The 23,183-nt window shown below is 47.0% G+C and overlaps 1 protein-coding gene across 1 annotated transcript in view; it reads left to right on the top strand.

The window, feature by feature from the left end:
* The window catches only part of LOC144730349 (guanylyl cyclase C-like), an 83,476-nt gene that overhangs the window by 13,793 nt on the left and 46,500 nt on the right, over positions 1 to 23,183 (top strand). The window contains exons 5-11 of the mRNA XM_078611106.1: positions 2,582 to 2,727; positions 5,270 to 5,381; positions 6,486 to 6,609; positions 15,825 to 15,966; positions 16,469 to 16,548; positions 17,589 to 17,676; positions 18,534 to 18,624. Of these exons, the coding sequence (XP_078467232.1) occupies positions 2,582 to 2,727; positions 5,270 to 5,381; positions 6,486 to 6,609; positions 15,825 to 15,966; positions 16,469 to 16,548; positions 17,589 to 17,676; positions 18,534 to 18,624 (783 nt within the window). The remainder of the gene's footprint in view (positions 1 to 2,581; positions 2,728 to 5,269; positions 5,382 to 6,485; positions 6,610 to 15,824; positions 15,967 to 16,468; positions 16,549 to 17,588; positions 17,677 to 18,533; positions 18,625 to 23,183) is intronic.

The following is a 23,183-nucleotide window of genomic DNA, read 5'->3' as shown; positions in this document are numbered from 1 at the left end:
GTGGGATTTGGAAAAGCCAGATTTGTTTACGTCAAAGACAATCTTGGTTATAATGTGTGGGCATGAGCTTAGCAGGGTAGTAACTAAGACTGGTTCTGCACAGCAAGATGGCCATGGGTTCCACTCTCGGCGAGGGCATCTTTCTGCGTGGAGTTTGAACGTTCTTCTCCTGTTCTGCATGGCAGTAGAGTTGGAGCCAACCACCTACTACCTCACTGGGGGGCTTTGACATTCTTACATCTCCAGAACTGTTATGGCTCTGCATTGCTTTTGAAGTTGAACGAGAGGGGGGGTCTAATATTTTATATGGAGTCCTCTTGCCAATACCGTCAGGAAATCTAGCCCGACTCTGTCGATGAGATCCAGAAGGACGAAACTGGTTCGGCATTTATTGACTTGTTTAAACAAATGCTGCTCGATAATGTTGTTCGGGAAGTCAGCCAAACGGGCTCACGGAGTCAAAGATGCGTTCATTCGTAGGTGGAGGCACACGACGGAGCCGTGATTTTACTTGCTGCTACCCACAGAGCAGTAGCTCGCGCGTACAGTACCCCGCCGATTAATTCCCGGACTTTGACATCTTCCACTGAAAATTAATGGCCCAATAAAACGTTTTAGCGTTCACTCAGCCACAACATTATATTGTAGGCAGCCCATTGCATCAACATGGATGTAATGAAAGGTTCCAAGATCCATCTGAAGGTGCATGTGGTCAAGTTCATCACGTGTACACAATACGCAGACACAGTTGATATATAAATGTGTGATTAAACCCGCCACAACCCGACACAGCCAATTAGTGAATTAGTAAGGTTTATCACGTAAAAAGAACATGCCAATTCGTTACTAGTACAGCACACCGGTGTGTTGGAGAGCAAATCCACAACATTTATAATCTGAGTACGACGTTTCGCCAGTGATAAAAAAGAATACCTGTGTCTGTCCCACCACATAAAACAAATTCCAACTATTTTTAAACATCCACCACATCCACTATTTTTACACATCCACAAATACCTTCTTGGAGATCTCTAGATTAAACTCTACACCGAAGTAAAGTCACTAATTAACTCTCAGCTAACTGGCTCATTGTGGGATTGCTATGTGAATTACCAATTGTATTACGCTATAATACAGGGTGCTTAAAAAATTCTAGATTTGAAGCTTTCGTGACTGCAAGGATTCATACTCTTAGTTCTTTCGGTAAAGTCACGTAGGTAAAAAATGAAATTAAAATTAATAAAAATAAAACAATAAAATCACGACGTTTCGAAACATGACTTTACTGAAAGAACTAAGAGTATGCTTAAAAAATGTTTAGCACTCATAATGGACTATCGTTTTTAATGGCAAAAAAGAACGGATAATATATCGTAACATGATCACGAATGTATGTTAATAGCTTAAACAAGTCAAAGAGTCTCCACTTGTTCGCCATCATTGTCAACACGCGCCTGAAATCTTCTCCAGGTGGTCTCCAGAGCCCGGAGGCACATTTATTGTGGTGTTGTTGCAAATCCTCGGAAGTGTTAACATTTTTTTGACGCACCCTGTATTGCTCACTGAGTGCATCCTCAATTTACAGCCGTGCTGATAGTATTTGATCGTAAAGATTCGGTCATATACTTTATTGCTGTTGTTCATGGAAATGATATGCATCATGTAACTGCGAATCAATACCTCGTTTTAAAAAAGATAAAAAATATGTTGACCATGGCCCCAGTGGCATGACTGTACGTGGCCTCGTCTTGAGTTCTGGTGGGAATGAAACCGGTGTGTTTATTGTTGGCTTATACCATGCATCGCAAACGTGCATGAAAATCATTTTATTGAGCCGTATATTTAGCTACGGCAGAGCTTGCCGCCAAACTGATGTAGGCAAAAATCAGTTCGAGGGATGTGCTCCCGATTTTCAGATTAATCAGTAAAATACGAACATCTGGCCAAGACGTGAGATTTCAGACGATCCGATGTTTTTCTTCGATTTATCCAAAAACCGGAAACTAAAAATGTAACCAAACTAATTTTTTTTTATTTTAACAGGTAATGCCCACTGAGCTATATACAGTAGCTGTTTTTCAGAAACGACCTGGCCACAAATGATAGCTCAACGAGATGGCTTATCATGTAAAAATTCATAGCAGCCTAAACGCATGATTCTTAGTGTGGAGAGAAAAACCCGGAGGACCCAGAGAAAAATCCACATAAGCACAGGAAGGACACGCAAACTCCAAATATATAGGCGCCGCAGTCGGGATTCAACCCACGACCTCCTGTATACCAGGCGAGGTAGTTAACATCTCGCCACTGCGGCGCCCCACAAGCGAAGTCACTCACGGGATGTCACTTCCACGCTTTTCCTGCCAAAGGTGCTGCCACGTGGCAATGGGTGACATCCCAATGGTTGGCACCAAGACTTTTTTAATTGGTATCGAACGAAAACAATCCAATCTGAAACTCATCCCTAATGTGCTGTGTATAATAGTCTTGTACACAATCACGACTAGAATCGCTAAATGTGATTGATTCTCTCTCTCTCCATCCCTCTCGCTCCCTCTCGCTCCTATCGCTTGATGTGCAGGTACATCCAGGCCTTGTTGGAAAACATCAAGGTGGCAAGTGGAAACAAGCTGTTTAACTCTACTAAGGCCGAGTTGGATAACCAGCTGATTGAGGTGCCGACACTGGACAAACTGTCCAATGCTTTAATGACGAGAGAGAGCAATGGTAAGTCCAAATCGTAGATTAGTTGGGCGTGGACATTTACAATGCAACGCCTGTCATCACGTGGCGATGTGGAGGGCGCTGTCTGTCCTGCAGAAATAGCTCCTATTAATCGCACGGCGTCCTTTAGGGGACATCCACGCAGGAGATGGAGTGATTAAATCAGTTCATGTGCAGGTGCTCGCTACAGTGTTGCGTCGCGAGCGTGTGAGAGGTGGCGATGGCTTGTGGGTGGCCTTCATCAAGCAGTGTGGATTGATCATGGCAGATGAACCTGTAATATTTGATCAATATAATTATAATTAATGCAATGTCTCCTGGATCTCCCGGATCTCTGCTCTGATGTAACGGTTTTTGTTTATTCACATTTGTTTTGTCTGTTGTGTACACCATCTTGGTTTTGATCCGCATCGCATTTTGATCTGCAGTCACTTCCTTACTGAGCTCGGTGGTTCTACATAAGCAATGGAGCGATGAAATTAGTTGTGGGTCTTACCAGGAGTTTGCATGTCTCTCTCCCCGTGGTCTTACCAGGTAAGACCCAGAGAGCCATTCAGCTCTTTTTTGCAGAAGCGACCTGGCCACAAATGAAAGCTACACGAAGCGACTTATCACGTGGAAATGAAAATCGGTAGACAAACACTCTAACTGCACGTTGACTCTAAATGTGGAGGGAAAAACCGACGGGCCCCGGAGAAAAATCCGACGCGGCCACGGGGAGAGAGACACGCAAACTCCAAATATACAGCAGCAGGCGTCAGGGTCGGGATCCAACCCACGACCTCCTGTATACCAGGCGAGGGAGTTAACATCTCCTAGCCACCGTGATGATGATGAGAGAGAGAGAGAGACACGCAAACTACAAATATACAGCAGGCGTCAGGGTCGGGATCGAACCCACAACCTCCTGTATACGAGTACTAGCAGTAGTACCCGGCGTTGCCCGGGTGAAAAATATATTTCTTAATAACCTTACATATATACACACCCTCACCACTCACCACTCACCCTCACCATTCACCCTCACCACTCTCCCTCACCACTCTCCCTCACCACTCATCCTCACCAATCACACCCTCACCAATCACCACTCACCACTCACCCTCAACACTCACCCTCACCACTCACCCTCACCACTCACCCTCACCACTCACCCTCACCACTCAACCTCCCCTCACCACTCACTAATCACCACTCACAATCGCCACTCACAACCGCCCTCACCATTATATTTTTGCCCCAGTCAACGCCCGATATTTCCCATTCGTAGCAGTTTATATCAACTCTATAACCAACTTATATTAAACAGGAAGCGCGATCCTAAAGTAATTTACAACCTTCGATTAGTCCTTTGTGCGATTCAAAGAATCGATTCCTGGCATGTTGGGGGTTTACATTTTGAATGATAGAGTTTCATTTTCATTGTTATTTTATTTTTTTATTTTTTCAGTAGTTTTTAATTACATTTTAGCCCCTGTCAACGCCGGATATTTCCCGTTCGTAGCAGTTTTTATCGACTTTAACCAACTTATAGTAAACGGGAATCGTCCGAATCTAAAGGAATCTACAACCTTCGATTCCTTTGCGCGAGTCAGAGAATCGATTCTTGGCGCGTCGGGTTTAAAAGTAATTACACAGTTGTTTTTTCATTGGTATGTAATGTTTGAAAGTTTTCATAAGATTTTAAATGTATTTTCCCCCCGGGCAACGCTGGGTATATCGAGTTTATACCACAAAGTCGTCGCTTGACACGGGTGGGGTGTCGAGGCCTAGTACCGTGCAGAGCCTCCGGCCTCGCCTAGATTGCCCACCTGGCTGAGGCTGGGTACCGGGGCCGTTACCCCCCCCCCCCCCGCGCTACAATAATACTGTGTAATCGCTATAATTTTATTATCTACCGACCCTATAATAGTAATTGCACACATTGTGGTGGGGGGGGAGTGAAGAGGACGTGAAACTTTGATGAATTTACCTCAGAGTCGCGTGGTGGGTGTCGAGGCCTAGTACCGTGCAGAGCCTCCGGCCTCGCCTAAATAGCCCATCCGGCTGAGGCTGGGTACGGGTGCCGTTCCCCCTCCCCACGCTACAATAATACTGTGTAATCGCTATAATTGTATTATCTACCGACCCTATAATAGTAATTGCACACATTGGGGTGGGAGGGGAGTGAAGAGGACGTGAAACTTTGATGAATTTACCTCAGAGTCGCGTGTTAATGCGTGCGCATATTTTTAACGGGAATTAAAAATGGCGTCCACCCCGCAGCGAATGCGTCGCTACCCATTGCCAGGGGCAACCGCCGTCCAATGAAACTGCGTATGGTCCGGCGACACACAGACACACACACAGACAGACAGACAGACAGATTTGCGATTTTATATATATAGATAGTTCGCTAACATCTCGCGACTGTGGCGGTCCATTAACTCAAATTCCACCTTTTGTTCTCGTGCCTCAATCTGTACTGCATGGGCGGAGCGGTGATATTCTGTGGGGAAAATGATGATGACGATGATGATGATCACAGTTTTTTGTTCATGCCCAGTGGTGATATTCTGTGGGGACGTCCCGTATATCTATGAAGTGACCAACTCGCTGGAAAAGTCTGTCAAAAATATCTTCCAGCAGCTCGTCTTTGTGGCTCTGGATCTATTTGGGTAAGTATGTTTGTACGTTGAACTTCTTCCACACCATACATAGCCAACCGTACTAATCAGAGGTGCAGGGGAAGCACGGGAAACTAAACACAACAATCAATTCTAGAGAAATTAGTTTTGAATTTATATTCAAAAGTGCATAGCTCCAGTGGCTTCCTAATATTGGAAGGAAGAGCGTTCCAGACCGCCGCAGAAGAAGCGTCTGAAAGTGCGCAATGTGTTTTGGTCAGAGTTGCATCGTTTGCTGAACAGCATTGCGTGACAATGTTATATATTCCTTGGGTCTTTCGGTAAAGTCATGTAGATAGGTTCAAAGAAAATAACAAAACACTACGACGTTTCGATCGCAACACAAGCGGTCGTCATCACCGCTCTGAGTTCTTCACCAAACATGTAGCCAGTGCGGAAGAGTAGGCCAAACACCATCTAGAAGGTCCCTCTAGAACTCAGGCTACTGGAGGCGCCTCTGCATGCAGTAGCGAAAGATAGAAAATTACCTTTTACCTTAACCCAAATACAAACATTGCTAGCTCAGCGTATAAAATTGGTACACAAGACTGGATGGGTAGTTCAGATATCTTGTGACCCCCCATTTCAGTCTGTAAAACTTAATATATTTTTAGGTAAGGTTTATTTAAAACAGAAATGAATATGGCAAGGAAAAAATGTCAAAGGTCAATTAATTGGGGGGTCACAAGCCATCTGGACCACCCTGGACACTGTGCTGTTCATGTCTCCCCCTCCTAGCGTCCACGCGAAGCTCCCCTACCCCCCTCCCTTGCCCCTCCCCCCTCTTACCTATATAACCTCTTACCACGGTATCTCTCTCCCACTTCAGCAAACAATTTCTTGCTGTGGGGTTCCCACCTGATGATGATTGCTTGTGTTGCGATCGAAACGTCGTGATTTAATTTATTTCATTTTATACCTACGTGACTTTACCGAAAGAACCAAAGGATGTATGGATCCATGCAGTCACGAAAACTTTAAATCTAGATTGTGCTGTTTTTACTTATACTGAAAATAATGACTCACATGGCTTTACAGTGGAATATTGTTACGTAAAGGTAATATGTATTTGCCCATTTCTCATCTCGTTTTTAGTGGAGGTCATGTCGCCGCTGAGCGGAATTACACGATTAAAGGGACTGTGCTGATAGTGACTCTACCTACGCTCAACGTCACTCTGCCCGTTGCAGAGCAACACAGAAACGCCAGCAATGCCAAGGTTTGTTTCATCACTAACAAAGACAAAGCTTCAAATCTAGGACAAAGATCTCCCTTATAACCTTCACAGGCACCTATGATGGCCGGCGCGGCACACAAGGGGGTGGGTGGCCAACACCACGCCCAGCCGCCTTTGTCTCCCCAGTGACGATGTTTACACATCGCACCAGGTACTCATTTGAGGTTGAGTCAACCTTGGGGAGGCCCAGAACCGGTTCAGATAGTTGTCACCGGTGTTGAATGTGAGCGGGAATTTAACCTGCGTCGCCAGGTTAATAGCACAGTGTGCTAACCGCTATACTATCGCTCCCCACTATCGTTTAATCACACACAACAACAATTGCCATTCGCCACTAGTTAGCGGTGACATCACCACGGCGCCTGTGCCAGCCTATGTGCACGCCAAGGCCATGTGAAGTGTCGTACGCCCGCCGGCAGGAGGTCACGGGGCACCACCTGTGCCCCATATTGTGCCAACTTGCTGTGTTTTAGCCGCCCGGTGCTCCGCTCATTGTTGTGAGCATCACTCCTCTGCCCTCCATTATTGCTGGAGGGCGACTGCCTCCAACTGCCCAGTAGCAGCTTCCTTCATCAGCTTCCTCCACAGAGGCGGATCTTGACACCGCTGGAACCAATCATCGGCATGTCCACTCAGCTCCACGTCCTCCTGTACCACATCACTCCATCTCTTCTCCAAACCCATGCCACGCTCGATTAGGCCCTTCTATCCTGCCGAACAAAAGCCGTTTAGGCATGTGGTGGCTGGGCATGCGGGCTACATGACCCAGCCAACGCAGCCTTGCCTGCCGGATGAGCTCACCAATGGGACTTTGTCCAGATCTTTCAAGGATTTGCGAGCTCCTCACACAATCCAGCCTGGTTAAACCCAGGATGGATCGTAGGCAGGCCAGCCTAAATGTTTATAACCAGCAAAGATGTTCCATTAGGGGGATCCACGTTTCGCAAGCGTAGAGAAGGGAGGGCATGACCGTGGTCGAGAAGACCTGAAGCTTTGTGTGGAGTGACAGACCAGGTAGCTTCCACACAGCGTTGCGCAACCAATGAAAAGATAATGCCACTCGACTGATTCGGAGTGAGACCTCTGCTGTCAAAGCGGAGCCGGTCATGAGCAGACTGCCCAGGTATGGGAAACTCTCCACTTTCTCCACAACTGCCCCATCACCAACAGACTCTTTTGAGGCGAGCAATATTCGTGAGCACCTATTCAGCCCATTGTCAGAGAATTGACATTCTACCAAAACATTTGTTTTTCCCAGGAACTAATATTCATTGCCCCCTCCCCACCCCCCTTTTGGGAATAATGGTCCCCCGCCCTTCTTAACGTTTATACCCATTTTTTTTCTTGTACGATTTAAAGTTTTAAGATTTTATTTATTTCAGCAGGAATTGCCAAAAAAGCTGTACGGCTCTATTTCAGTGTTCTTCAGTAATTTTCATAGGGGGGGGGGCACTTTTGCCGACAAGACATCATCAGTGTGAGAGCTGCCACACATTTCAAACCATTGGGGGTTTGACAGCAGCACGATGACGATGATGGGGAGTATTTTCACTCTTTGTGTATTGTCGGAGGGCCGCACGTCACCAGGGAGCCGCCAGTGGCCCGCGGGGCCTTGCAATGAAGAACGCTGCTCTATTTCAGGAGCGTCCTGCGACGGTACAGAAGCACGTATCCAATTCTAATGACAATAGAGCCTGAATGCGGTGTGAGGAGACTAGTGGCCACGGGAGGTAATGACAGGGGAGTCAGCCTCCAGTGCAAATGCACTAGTGGCCACGGGAGGTAATGACAGAAGAGTCAGCTGTGAGTGTGAATGCACGAGTGGCCACGGTAGGTAATGACAGGGGAATCAGCTGTGAGTGCGAAGGGACTGATGGCTACGGGGGTCAGGTGACGGTGGAGTCTGCTGGTGGAGCGAGCGTCCAGAGTCAGCGAGAAGGTTTGAGAAGGTGGGCGTGGCCTTGTGTTCAGATATTACGGGGAGATGCGCGGGAGACTCTGGGCTGTTGCATTGGGGATCTCCGCCTGATGTCAAGTGAACGTGTCTTCAATAAAGTGCCATCTCAAGAGAAGTGTGTCAAGTCGTCATTACACAAGGAACTCTGACCAGAACAAATATTCGCTGGTGGGACCAAATTTTCCTCCACACTGAGTATGGGGGGAGTCATGGGCCAACCACCAGCAGCAAGTGATTGGTTGGTTGTATGATGATCGCCCACGAGAGACACCTACTGAAGAAGGATCATTGCCTGAAACGTTGCCCATTATATATATATTTTCCTTTCAATGGCTTCACAGTGTTGTAAACGAATGCTCAATTATGATTTTTTTTTTGGTCCTTGTGCATTACTGGTGGCGAAGCAGCAGAATTCGTTCATCGCGCATAGTCAGCGAAGGACCGTTGCGCCAAAAAATGTCACCTCTGGCGACAGCTTTCGCGTGAACTGCTCTTTGCTGCCGTACACCGGCATCTCAAGTGACCTGTTTGATCAACGGATCACGACGGGGTCCGACCACGGGGGATGGCGCCATTCCTTCGAGGGTTGCAGTCCACTTCGAACGTCGACCGCCAACTGAAGTGAGCGCTCTCTGCTACTGGAGTTTACGCGTGGGGCCCGGCACGATGCGTCCACAAAGCCGATGGCCGTCTCCCTCTCGAACTGAGTCCTCGATCGCTTGGAGACCAGTCGCAGACGCGGCGGTGACATCCCTGACAAGAGTCGAACCATCGGATTCCCCAAAAGGCGTTTTTTGCATCGCACGTGGAAGGACTGCGACCGATCCAAATCAGCTTGAAGCAATGTCCAGGCTTGCATAACATACAACAACAACACTGACCAAACACTGCCGTGTGTTTTGTCAGCAGCAGCAGCGGCAGCAGCATCACAAAAAACGTTGTTGAAATATCGACGGTCGGATGAATTTCTGCAATAAAAAAAAACCCACAAAAGTTCCTACACGGAACTTAGTAGTGGCACAAGGACGAGCCCCCCCCCCCCAATGCGTGTGCACGCGTCGCCTTCCTGTGTGCACGTCCGCGCTGGTGAGACGGCGCCAAGAGCTCCGGCGATAAAGACTCCGACATCCAGAGCGTGCCATGCCCCACCCCCCCACCCCGTCCCTGCCCCCCCAGGCACCCCCTCTCCCCCGGGCACCCCCCCCCATCCTCTTCCTTCTGGAGCCCCACCGCATGGGAAGAGGCTCGTTTTCCCCCCCCCTCCCCATGTGACATCCAAATAGAAACACAGTGGCCGTAATTGATTGGCTACGGCCTACTGCTGAAAGCCTCAGTGGGCTTTGCCTGGTTAGTTTAATTTGCATGTTTTTTGGGGTGATTTGTTTACCTTTTTTTGTACTTGGCACTGCTATCGTGCTTGCATTGTCTGTTGCCAGTTGTAACGTTCTCACCCGCCCCGACTGGACGTCTGTGAAAAGAGATCTTTGTAGCTCATCGGATTCCTCCAGCGCGGTCTGGATAAATATCATGATTGTAAAGCGTGCAAGACGGCGAAACTGGTGCAGTGCACGTCGGGCGGGATTCTCTCAATTCGTGGCCTCGCGATAAAAAGTCAAAGCTCCGGCCGCAGTGAACCATTCTCCCTGGATTGTTTGTCCAAGCTTGTCTACCCTGGAAATGCCTTGCCCGGGCCTCAAGCCTATCTTTCTGAAGGGTTCTACCAAGCTTTTTTTTCTCTCTCCACAGCAGGGCCTGTGGTCCTATATATCATCCTATGCGAGTGCTTATTCTGATGAGTGATTTGCGGAGTTCTTTTTTTGTTGTTGTCAAATTTTGGGAACGCGACGCCGGCACGCGATGGCCTGCACCTTGCGAATTTGCATTACGAAATCTTTAACGTCCGCTGCGAGTGAAGCGGACGGTGCGTAGTATTGTTCCGATTATTGCGCTCGCAGTTATAATCAGTGGGGGGGGGGGAGGGGGGGCTGCTGGATTCGAACCGTGAACTTCTGCAACATTCGGGGAACAGCACCACCGCCGGGCCATGTCACTGCACCCCTTTTAAAGACCATGGGGTAGACGTAGGTTATCGCTACGTCCGCTTGGGGTTTCCACACTCGAGCGCTGGCTGTGTGTGTGTTCGCATCCACTGCCATCTCTCAAGCGAGCGGTGGAGATTTCACGTTCAAAAGACTTAGAGGGTCACTTCCGTAAGACCACCACTGTCGACGATTCCCATCTACCGATTTTCGGCATGTGGAACTCATTTCGCGAGCTCCCCCTGGGACAGTTACAGCTTGCTTTTTGTTTTACCTCGACCTAGATTTAAACTCGTGATCTTAGTATGTGGAGACTTATACTCCTCCTCTGGTGCAATATATAACATCAAATGCAACGGTTAAGCAGTCAACTCATCTAGCATTCGTCCTTTGAAATTGTGGGCATCAATGCAATGGCGTGGGAATTTCAACGTTCTTTGGTGGCATCAAGAGAACATTTCAAACGTGTTTCGGGCACTTCGGCAATCGAGTACGATTGTATTTTTAATAGCTGGGGCGAATTCTCCCGATTGGCAAGTGTCCACCCACTGCTGCTCGGTCGATTCCACAAAGCCGTTGTAAAAGCCGCCCTCCATGCCCCTCGTACATCATCTGACAAGCATGAGGACTTTTACTGTACCCACTTAGGCATCGACCTTGCTTTGACTTGGTGAGGGGAATGGCTTTGGTATGGTTTGGGAGGGGAGGGGGGGTTGACGGGTTGAGGAAGCATTGTAAAAGTAAAAAAATGCTTTTATAAAAGTAAAGTACACATTCATAAGCTTCGAGGAGGCCCATGGGAAAAGCCGTGGTTATTTTGGAGTGCGGGAGTCTGGGAGGAGTGACCTTCCTGTGGTAGCTCGTTTCTTTGGGACGATTATTCATTGGGGGCGGACTGCCGCTGCACAAAAACGGCCTTCTTTGAAGCACATGTGTGCGGGAGATAAGGCTGTTGCAGCAAAAATAATAATAAGAAGAGGTTTCCCCCACGACGTTAAAGCAACACAGTATACATTCCGCGAACTGCCATTGACTTCAAAGTGCAATATGCATTTTTTTACGATTTAAAATGGTAAAAGAAAAACGCTACTTTTTATTGCAAATATGAGGATTGGATGTCTAAGTTTTGTTTCGCTCGTACGTTTTGAAAACTGGGATCCGCAGTTTGAAACTGTTGATCTCCCTCTAGTGGAGGCCCTTCCGGCAGCAGTGACATTAATAAGCAATTGCAGGCCTGCGCCTTTATCCTTTACTCACCACTCTCCCACTACTCCACCCTCTATGCATCATTATTTTTATCATATTTCTTAAAACACACACCATGGCTTGGATTGCACTCTGGCAGCAGCACAACCTCAATATTCGTCCATCTTCATAATGAGACCCAGGGCTTGACCAACACGCGATTGAAGAGTGCCCTTCAGCGCCAGGTTGCTCAGCAGCCAAAGACGATGATTCCCGCAAGGGTCAAAGGGCAGTGAACTGAGAGGCGAGCGAGCTGCTCAAATACGTGCGATCCGATTTGAAGGTGTGGGTGACCGTAATGACCGTAAACCAAGCTTGCTCGTCAGACATTTGCCAATAATATCGGATTGTATATAATGTACATAATGGAGATGATTAAATGAATACAAAAATACTCCCAACTCGCCATAACGGCGCCTCGAGATGTAAACTCCGTCGCCTGGTATACAGGAGGCCGTGGTTTCGATCCCGATTCTGATGTATATTTTTGAAGTTTGCATGCCTCTCTCCCCGTGGTCGCGTGGATTTTTCTTCGGGTCCTCCGGATTGTCCCTCCGCATTTAGAATCAACATGCGTTTAGAGTATTTGGCTGCTATAAATATCCACGTGATGATAAGCCACTTCGTTCAGCTATCACTTGCGGCCAGGTCTCTACTGAAAAAGAGCTATATAGCTCAGTGGGCCTTAACTGGTAAAATAAAATAAAAAGTTTAGTAAAATTTTATACGTACATACAAAACTTTCAGAAAACGGTCTCAGTGGGAACTTATGAAATAGCAATTTTTATTTTATTTTAAAAGTAGTTGATTAGAACAATGCCTGTCAATCATCAACGAACATTAAACCTAATAACGTTTAAAGTTGCATATTCTGACGCTACAATGTTTAAGTTAAAACGCAAGTGAATGGAATTGCAGATAAATAGTGAAAATCAATCATTAGAATTACCTACACGGTATAATTTACCACGAAGGTTTGTCGCGGTTGTTGCACCACGTGTAGTTTCGTGATGACGTCTGATGTTTACCTCCACGTGCTGGGAGTTTCGTCAGTGACTTGAGATTCCAGTTGGGATTCCTTAATCTCTCGAAGAAGCTCCTAGCACGTGGAGGGAAACATTGCACCCGTATGTACGTTGAACTTATTTCGCACCATTCGAAGCCAACCATGGTACTTGGAGGTACGGGTGAAGGAGAACAAACTCAATTTCGATTTAAAGCTTTCGTGACTGCAGGGATTCATCTTCTTGGTTCTTTCGGTAAAGTCACGTAGAAGGAAAATAATAAAATAATAATAATAAAACATAATTAAATAATTCTCACGACGATTCGGCCACAACGCAAGCAGCCGTCCTCAGGTGAAGAATGAAACACCACCAAGCTTGGAGCGTATATTTAAGCGGGGTTGGAGGTGGAAGAAGAGCGCCTTGACAAAATAATTTGCATATCAAGAGGAATTTAGCATATTTATGGGAAATGCGTAGGAAGTGGGCGGGGGGGTTTCAAAGTCATATTATGCCCATGCATTATGCAGGATTAGCAGCATCAAAGGGAGGGGGTAGGGGGTAGCATTAACAAAGGGAGGGAATGTTAATAGTATGTAGAAGCAACGAAACGTGTCAATGGGAGAGCGGTGAAAGGAGACCCGCAGCAGAGCAAATAATCCATTCCCTGTGGAGAACACAAGATACACAGTCAATGCCAGTGAGTGGACTGCGGTCTGAAAGTCACCGTAAACGTGAACAACAATCAGTTAAGATGCGAAATGGTTTATTACGACCTTCCAATGATTGCTGAGCCAGAATCCATCTTCTCGGTTGAAATTGTCTCTGTGTTTGTATATGTGGATCGCCTCATGAACGACTCTCTCATGGTAGCCATATGGCTTGCAGAGAACCTCTGTCTTGGAGAAGTCAATGTCATGTGAGCCCCCTGAATTGTAACAGTGATCTGCCACGGCTGAGGTGTTTGTCCTACCGTGTTTCAGGTCTGCTTTATGTTCACCAATGCGGTCCGAGACATATGGGCTCTATGGTATAGAGTCTTGATGAAGGAGTTCTCTGAGATGGATGGTGGTGGGAATCCCATACGGATGCTTACCTAAAACCGGATTCCCACCACCATCCATCTCAGAAGAACTCCCTCATCAAGACTCTATACCATAGAGCCCAATGCATCTCAGACCAGGAACACATTGCCAGTGAACTCAAACACATACGCCAAGCTCTGAAGGCTAATGGTTACTCCGACTACAAAATCCGCAAAGCCATCACTCCAACCATCAAGAAGGATCCTGTTGTGGAGCCTTTCAAAACCATCACCTTACCCTACATTGCTGGGGTCACAAAAAAGATCTCCAAAATCCTGATTAAGCACAAGATCCAGGTCCGATTCAACACAGTAAATAACATCCGTGATCTGGTCCCATCTGTAAATGATGTGGTTCCAGACATACAGTACCCTGGCGTCTACAAACTAAGTTGCCTCTGTGGTAGCAGTTACATTGGAGAAACCAAACGACATGTCTCGGACCGCATCCGTGAACATAAAGCAGACCTGAAACACGGTAGGACAAACACCTCAGCCGTGGCAGATCACTGTTACAATTCAGTGGGCTCACATGACATTGACTTCTCCAAGACAGAGGTTCTCTGCAAGCCATATGGCTACCATGAGAGATTCGTTCATGAGGCGATCCACATATACAAACACAGAGACAGTTTCAACCGAGAAGATGGATTCTGGCTCAGCAATCATTGGAAGGACGTAATAAACCATTTCGGATCTTAACTGATTGTTGTTCACGTTTACGGTGACTTTCAGACCGCAGTCCACTCACTGGCATTGACTGTGTATCTTGTGTTCTCCACAGGGAATGGATTATTTGCTCCGCTGCGGGTCTCCTGCCACCACTCTCCCATTGACATGTTTCGTTGCTTCTACATACTATTAACATTCCCTCCCTTTGTTAATGCTACCCCCTACCCTCTCCCTTTGATGCTGCTAATCCTGCATAATGCATGGGCATAATATGACTTTGAAACCCCCTTGCCCACCTCCTACGCATTTCCCATAAATATGCTAAATTCCTCTTGATATGCAAATTATTTTGTCAAGGCGCTCTTCTTCCACCTCCAACCCAGCTTAAATATACGCTACAAGCTTGGTGGTGTTTCTTTCTTCACCTGAGGACGGCTGCTTGCGTTGTAGCCGAAACGTCGTGAGAATTATTATTATTATTTTTTTTTTTTTCCTTCTACGTGACTTTACCAAAAGAACCAAGAAGAGAACAAACTCAACACAAAGAACAGTGATATGACACAAACGTACAAAGGAGAGCGGAAGCCAATTTTTTTTTTGCATAATAGAGGTTTTTTTCTGGGATCGATCGCGTAAATATAAATGTGTCGTTAAACCCGCCACCACCCGACGTATCCAATTAAGTAAGGTGGCCCACTTTACTCCAGTGACCCGGGTGCTGCTGCGGGGTCCACTTTCTGCCCCGCCTCCCCCCCCCCCCTTCTCTCTCCCCCCCTACGGCCGAGGCCTACTATACACTACACTATACACTACACTATACACTACACTACACTATACACTACACTATACACTACACTATACACTACACTACACACTACACTATATAACCTAGTGCCACGGCAGATTTCTCGCCTACTTCAGCAGTTTTTTCTTGCTGTGGTTGTCCCACCTGATGACAATTGCTAGTGTTGCGATCGAAACGTCGTGATATATTTTTTTTCTATCCACGTGACTTTACCGACAGAACCAAAGAGTAAGTAAGGGTTGTCACGTAAACAAAAAACATGCCAATTCGTTACCAGTACAGCACACTGGTGTATTGGAGAGTAAACCCACAACATTTACAATTCGAGTGCGACGTGTCGCCAGTAATTACAACGAGCCTCGTCAGGATATTTTTTTTGTTTGCTTTACAGATACCCCATGTGAATAAGTTTGCAGAGGCGTACTACGAAACGATGCTGATATACGGAGATTTCTTGAAGAGAAGTCTTCAAGACGGCACCTTCACTTGCTCCAGCACAGACGCCACAACAATGCGTGGGAAAAACTACATAGGTCAGGCTCTTTGGGGCTGCCCTCAAAACTGTGTGCCGTATGATAATAATAATTTCAAATGTCCACCACTGTGGCTCAGGGCAGCCGTGTAGAATTCCAAATGCGATTCGTGGATAACAAGTTCGTGAATAACGATGGAATATTCTAGATTTGAAGTTTTCGTGACTGCAAGGATCCATACTCTTTGGTTCTTTCGGTAAAGTCACGTAGGTGGAAAAATAAAAATAAAAATATAAATAAATAAATCACGACGTTTCTTGCTATGGTTGTGACACCCGATGATGATTGCTTGTGTTGCAATCGAAACGTCGTGATTTATTTATTTATATTTTTTTCACCTACGTGACTTTACCGAAAGAACCAAAGAGTCACGATGGAATACTGCATTACTAATAGCCTGCGATTGTGAACTGTGGAATTTTAAAGGGCATAGGGCGTCAGTGCATCAGCTTACTGTGAATTTCACCGGTGTGACAATGAGCTACTCTGTTCTGTTGGGCAGGAAAGGACAGGATGGTGCACATCGATGAGAATGGTGACAGCGAAGGGGAGTTGGAGGTCCTCTATCTTCACAACAACAAGGCAATTCACCCCATTCATCCAGAATAACTCACGCGGAAGTCACCCTCAAGCAAAACCTTGCCTGCTCCCTGGGTGGAGCGGTGGCGCAGCGGTTAGCGCGCTGCGCTACAAAGCCACCCCGGTCCCGAGTTCAGTTCGCAGCAACGGCTAACATGAGTGGCGAGTGATGTCTGAACTGGTGCTGCCCTTACATCACCCTGCGTTGACCAGCGTGGTGAAGAATGGCCAGTCAGCCTCTGTGACTGACAACAGCGTAGAGGGGAGGGGGTCTTCATCCAGCAGTGGATTGGCCAGAGGCTGTAAATTATTATCTCGTGGGGGGCAGGGGGGGGTGTAGTGGTTTTAAGAAAGTTGTCAACGTCCAATCAGCAACAGTAGCATACATAAATACATAAATGGCTAGACCGCGGTGTTTGTGTACAGATGGGCACAGGTCACGTGCGGTGGGGTAAAGTGTGGGTGCTCGCAGCTCTTCAAAGAAAGTTTGGGCAGCTTGGAGGAGTTGCTCAAATGCCCTCTCTCTCTCGAGCTCCCTCGAGTGGAGGGCCTTCCGCCGGCGGTGACGCGGGGGAGGAGAGGGGGCAATTGCAGGGCTGCGCCTCTGCCACAGTTGCTTCACCGCGCTCGCCATGTTTGCTGCTGCGACTGTACAAACTCAGAGGGGGCATTTAATGAAATCATAATTTAGCACGGTGCAAAAGAAGTTTAAAATGCATACGTACAGTTTCGTTAATATCTTGACAAAAATGTATTGTTCGTTTTTTGTGTAATATGTGACTTCATTTTTTAAATGATGCAATTATAAAGCCATTATTTATTTCCCTGTACCTCTGACGCGTCCCGTTTCGGACGTTTTCTGTTCCTCCCTATAGACCACCCTGACGTTGTCGCTATTGTTATGTGCTGACAGCACCACGGATCTCCCTTGCAAACCAGCTGGGTGACTGGCACAAATGGGACTTTCCGTGTAACAAATGAACACATAGATTGATCGTGATCGCAACACGCTTTCAACTAACGGTATTATACTTTGCGTGCAGTTCCACGTGGTGTGGCAGTACGACACTTGGAAAAACACGTTCAGAGAAGTCTCCAACCTCAACTTCACCCTCCCGACCGATATCCCAGGTACAGCCGCACGTGTGGCCATCGAAGCGATACGCAGCGATGTGTAATGGTGAAATATTGCGTGAGAAATCATAAATCGTACTAACAATCATTATTAAAACACACACGGTAATATATATTTTTGTCAGAATGGAGGTAATTAAAAAAGCTATGTTTACTCACTTGTTTTGCACTGTTGCAGAGTACTTGATTCACAATTAATAAGCGAATAAACGTATTGGCGGTATGCCGGTGAGCGGCATAACAAACAAAAAAGCTAATTTTTCACAATCATTACTTATTTTCCCACGATTCGCAACCCTCGGTCAGAAAATCTTGCAGGGTGGGTGGTGGTGCATCAAAATAAGTTTCTTGAAGCAGTCGGAAGACGAATCTCCATTCAAATTTTAGATTTCAGACTGTTTCATGAGGGCCGGTGTATTATGCTGCACCGGTGTGCCGCCAGTGCGTACAAATGTAAAGGTGCAACCCTGCAATCGCTTGCTCACTCCACTGCCAGTGAAAGTGGCCTCCGCTGGAAGGAGCTCTAGAGGAGAGCCCCTCTGAGAGGGCATTTTTTGGCCTCCTTTTTACATGCTGGCCAGTCGTCTTGGAAGAGGTGGGAGAGAACGAACACACTTTACCCCACCCACACGCGGACCTGCCAATCGACTGTGACGTACGCATATCCACTGCTGAGTGGGCAGAGGTGGCGGTGGGGGCAGTGGGGTGGTGGGGGGAGTGGTTTTAAGAAACCTGTCCGCATTGTTTTTTACATTTCATAAACAAATAAACAAAAAAACGTCAAGCGCTATCCTCGCACACTAATAATTCGTCACGAAAAGATGCAAGTGACTTCGTTTTGTTTTATTTCGCAGAGCGGAAGGAGAATCACGCCACGATTATTGCGCTCTTTGCCATCAGCATCATCTTCATCGTGCTCATTCTGGGCTTCCTTCTGCTCTGGAGGTAACGCAGGCGGCGAGGACACAGGGCCCACTCGGTAAGGGGCACCACGGTGGCGAGGAGATGTTAACTCCTTCGCCTATGCAGGAGGTTCGTGGGTTCGATCCTGACCCTGACGCCTGCTGTATATTTGGACTTTGCGGTGTCTTTCTCCCTGTGGTTGTGTGGAATTTTCTCTGGGTCCTCCGGTTTTTCCCTCCACATTTAGAATGAACATCACGTGTTTATAGTATTTGGGCTGCTATAAATTTCCACGTGATACGCCATTAAGTTTGAGCTATCATTTGTGGCCAGGTCGCTTCTGACAAAGAACTATACAGCTCAGTGGGTTTTACCTGGTAAAATAAAAAAAAGTTTATTTAGGTTCAGCATTAAACGCTCATGAATAGAATTGGCCAAAGATCCCATTGTAGCACCACAGAGCTTCGACAATTGTTGACACTGGTTCTAGAGGCTGTCTGCGATTTACCGAGTGAACAAAAACTGTGCAAGTTACAATTGTAACCCATTATTGCAGATGCCATGGCTTAATAGTACTCGTATCACCGTTTATAACAAACAAAATTTTCCCCAATTTTTCCCCAGTTGTGCTATCGGCATGTCACGAGGACCCTTGCACAGCAGTGCAACCCTCTAATGTTAGAGAACGGCTGGCAGAAGTGGCTTTTGCGGAACTACTTTTGAGATCCCATCACGTGACCTAGGAGAATCCACTAAGTGACCATCAAGTGACCCCTGATCCATCCAGTAGGGGCAGCAATTCCCTATCCCTCCTTGATACTACAAAGATTAATTGAACGTGGTTGGATTTTTTTTGCGAGTTGAAACCATTGATTCACGACTACACTCGAGAACCCAGTTAAGTTACAGGCAGATTCGCGTGTCGTGGGGTAAAGTGTGCGTACTGCCACCTCTTCCAAGCGTGGATTTTAGGAACGTGTCTATTGCTTCCACTTCCGTACCGAGAGATGCTATGGAACTGGCAACCTCTGGATTGCAGGTCCAGTGCACTGACCATTATAACCACAGCAGCAGCAGCATCCTCTGTGCTTTGCCAGTCCCAACTTTGTGTTAAATTTAATTATTTATCCGTTTACTAATCTGCAAATGAAAAGCATTTCAATGCATTCAAATAACTCATCTTAGGGAAATACTGTGTGTTGCGCCAGAAACGTCGTGATTTAGTTTATTTTATACCTACGTAACTTTACCGAAAGAACCAAAGAGTATAAATACTGTGCTGTAGAACGTGTCCATTTGTTCTGAGAATCGCCTTCTGTATCTTTGCACCACATGCAAAAACGTTAGTTTAGGCGGTCTTTTTTTCCCAGGCTATCTTGGTTGTACGTCCCTTGGGTTTATGAAACAATTCTCATGACCCCTGGATTAGTGCAATGACACGCTCGGAGCGAGAGTGTGGTATTTATTACGCAGCAAATCGCGATGAAGTGACCCTCACAATGCGGACGACAGTACTGCTTCTCATGGAATGTTTTAAATGTTATAGAGGGAAAAAAAAGAAAAACAACTGTAGCACAATGGCGTGTGTCCTGCGCCGTGAATCTGGCAACCTGAGTTTGATTCCTGGCCATGGCTATCATTCGTAGTAATTGACTATTTAACTTGTCTTTTACCAGGTAAGGTCCACTGAGTTATATAGCTCTTTTTCAGAAGCGGCATGGTCACAAATGATAGCTTTGTGAAGTGGCTTATAATGTGGACATTTATAGCAGCCGAATACTCGAAAAGCATCTTTCTAAATGTGGAGGGGAAAACCGGAGGACCCGGAGAAAAATTCACATGACCACGGCGAAAGAGAGAGACACCGCAAACTCCAAATATACAGCAGGCGTCAGGGTCGGTATCGAACGCCACGACCTCCTGTATACCAGGCGAGGTTGTTAACATCTCGCCACCGTGGCGCCCTGAACTATCTGAACTGCTCCTGCTCACTACCTTCACCAATCTCGATTGACCAGTGTGGCAAAGTATGGCCAGACAACATCCACGACTGGCACCGTGTTGAGAGGCCTTCATCTAGCAGCAGTTAAATCCACATAATTCCATGTGGATTAACATGGAATTATTATATTATATCTTATATATAAAAGTCTCCGTGCGCTCGCGCTTGCGGGGGATTTGGCTCTCGGACGGTGGGGTTTAAGACCGAAATAATTTGCCAGCCGGCACGCCCTAAGTCCCGTGGTGGGAATAGGCTATTCCGTTTTCCCTTCCGTAAACTTTAAAGTAGTATAATTAACACATTTGTGCCGTTTCTATTATTCATTATTTACTTATTGCACCAGATCGACCGTACCAAGTGACGCCAATTGCGTTGGGGGGGGCGGACCCTGCCAAGTCATGCGCGTTCGCTCCAGCTCACGGGGGACATTTTCTTTTACGCGTTTAACATGGAATAAATATCCACATCACGCTGCCGATTTCTCTTCACAGTGTGATGTCCTCTTCCCCCCACCACCCCAATGTGTGCAGTTACTGCTATAAAGTTCTTAGATATTAACTTAATATTTTTAAAGCACTTACATAGTATTATTCTGCCTCGGGCGGGGGGATGGTGGGGGGGGGGTAGCGGCCCAGCCAGCAGCCTGGCAATGTCTCACCTCCTCCGGCTTGCTAATCTAGGCGAGGCTGCGGGCTCTGCATGGGACGAGGCATCACCACGCCAATGTAAAGTACAATTTTATTGCATCTTTCGCTAAGAACTGAGGTTTATTGTTTACTATTATTAATCAAATAAGTTTACAAATATTACAATGATAATATTTGTGTGCACATAACAACTCTGCTTAATTGTTTACTATTATTAAACTAATACGTTGCCTAATATTACAATTATAATGTTCGTGTGCAGAAACTACATGTGTCCCTAAAGTCGATGTCTGTGTGTGTGAGTCCATATGTGTTTGTGTGCATGTAAGTCGATGGGTTTCTACGTGTGTGGGTCCATGTCTGTTTGTAAGTCCATGTGTGTGTCTGTCTTTTTTAAACGGACAACGCCCAATGTGTGTGTGTACGTACAAGTGTGTGTGTGTCAGTCCATTTGTGTGCGTATCAGTCGCTGTGTGTGTGTTAGTCCACATGTGTGTCTAAGTCCATACATGTGTGTGTCTCACTCGATGTGTGTGTGTAAGTCAATGCGTGTGTCTGAGTCTATGTGCCTGTTAATCCATGTGTATCTAAAGTACATGTCTGTGTGTCACAGTCCATATGTGTATGTGTGTGTAGGGCAATGTGTGGGTCAGTCTATGTATGTGTGTGTAAGTCCATGTGTGTGTGTCTTAGTCGATGTGTGTGTGTAAGTACATGTGTGTTTACGTCAATGTGTGTGAGTCCACGTATGTCTGTGTGTGAGTCGATGTATGTGTGAGTCGCTGTATGTGTGTACGTCGATATGTGGGTGTAACTCCATGTGTGTGTATCTCAAGTGGATGTCTATGTGTGTGTGAGTCCATACGTGTGTGTGAGTCGATGTGTTTGTGTGTGAGTCGATATGTGCGTGTGTGTTAGTCGCTGTGTGTGCATGCCTCCATATTAGTCAGTGTAAGTCCATTTATTTGCGTGTCTGTAGGTCCATGTGTGCATCTTAGTCCATGCGTGTGCTTTATTGACTATGCTCAAGGCCAATGATACCATCAGTAGGCCTGGCCTCTGGGTTGCTCTTCGTGCTTTCCGAGTCCCTGACCCACTCATCACCATCCTTAAGGACCTTCATGATGGTGAGCGGCCCCGCGTCTAACTACGTGGCCGTGAGTCAGAGCCATTCCCTTTACACCTTAGGGTGCAACAGGGATGTCCTCTGGCTCCCACATTATTTTACATATATTTGGACCACGTAGTTCGTCAAGCCTTCAATGCCTGTGTAGTGGTGATACGCGCTGGGGTAAGGATCGTGTGCCAGCGCGTAGTAATTGGCTGTGTGTGTTGGTGACGCGCGCTGACGGTGAAGGATCATGGGTCAGCGCGGGGTCATGGGTTATGAGGCGGTGAATGGCTGGGTATCGGTGACGCGCGCTGACAGTGAGGGGATCGTGAGGTAAGCGCGTGGGAATTGGTCAACTAAGGGGGTGCTCACGTCGCGGTCCGCATACGCTCCGTCTCCCGGGAGCGGAGGCTATATAAGGCGGTGCGCACAGGCGCACGGGGAGTTGGTGACCAGTGAAGACAGAAGACGGAGGAGGAAGAGATAGGGCCCTGAGGCACCTAGTCCCGCTGTCCTTGTGAGGACCAGGGCCCTGTGTGGCTCAGAGGCGGGACCTTGGGACCCGGGGCCGAACGTCCGTGTGAGGGCCGGCCCGCGGGACCCAGAGGTCGTGACCCACGCCCAAGCTGGGGTGGGTCTGGAGGCTCCACGGACGCTACGGGGCTGGAGTGGCTGTGAGCGTGCAGCGTGTAGCGTGTAGCGTGAGCGTGCAGCGTGAGCCGTAGTAACCACACGTGTCAAGTGGAGTGTGTAGTGTGAGAAATAGTGACCACACGTGTTATTGTGCAAAGACAAGATTTAATAAAGTGTGCTACCCGTCAAGTGGTTTCCCGCCGTCATT

Source organism: Lampetra planeri, chromosome 35 (assembly GCF_965212315.1).
Source record: "Lampetra planeri chromosome 35, kcLamPlan1.2.h2, whole genome shotgun sequence".
NCBI lineage: Eukaryota > Metazoa > Chordata > Hyperoartia > Petromyzontiformes > Petromyzontidae > Lampetra > Lampetra planeri.
This window is presented reverse-complemented; position numbering and strand designations above follow the sequence as displayed.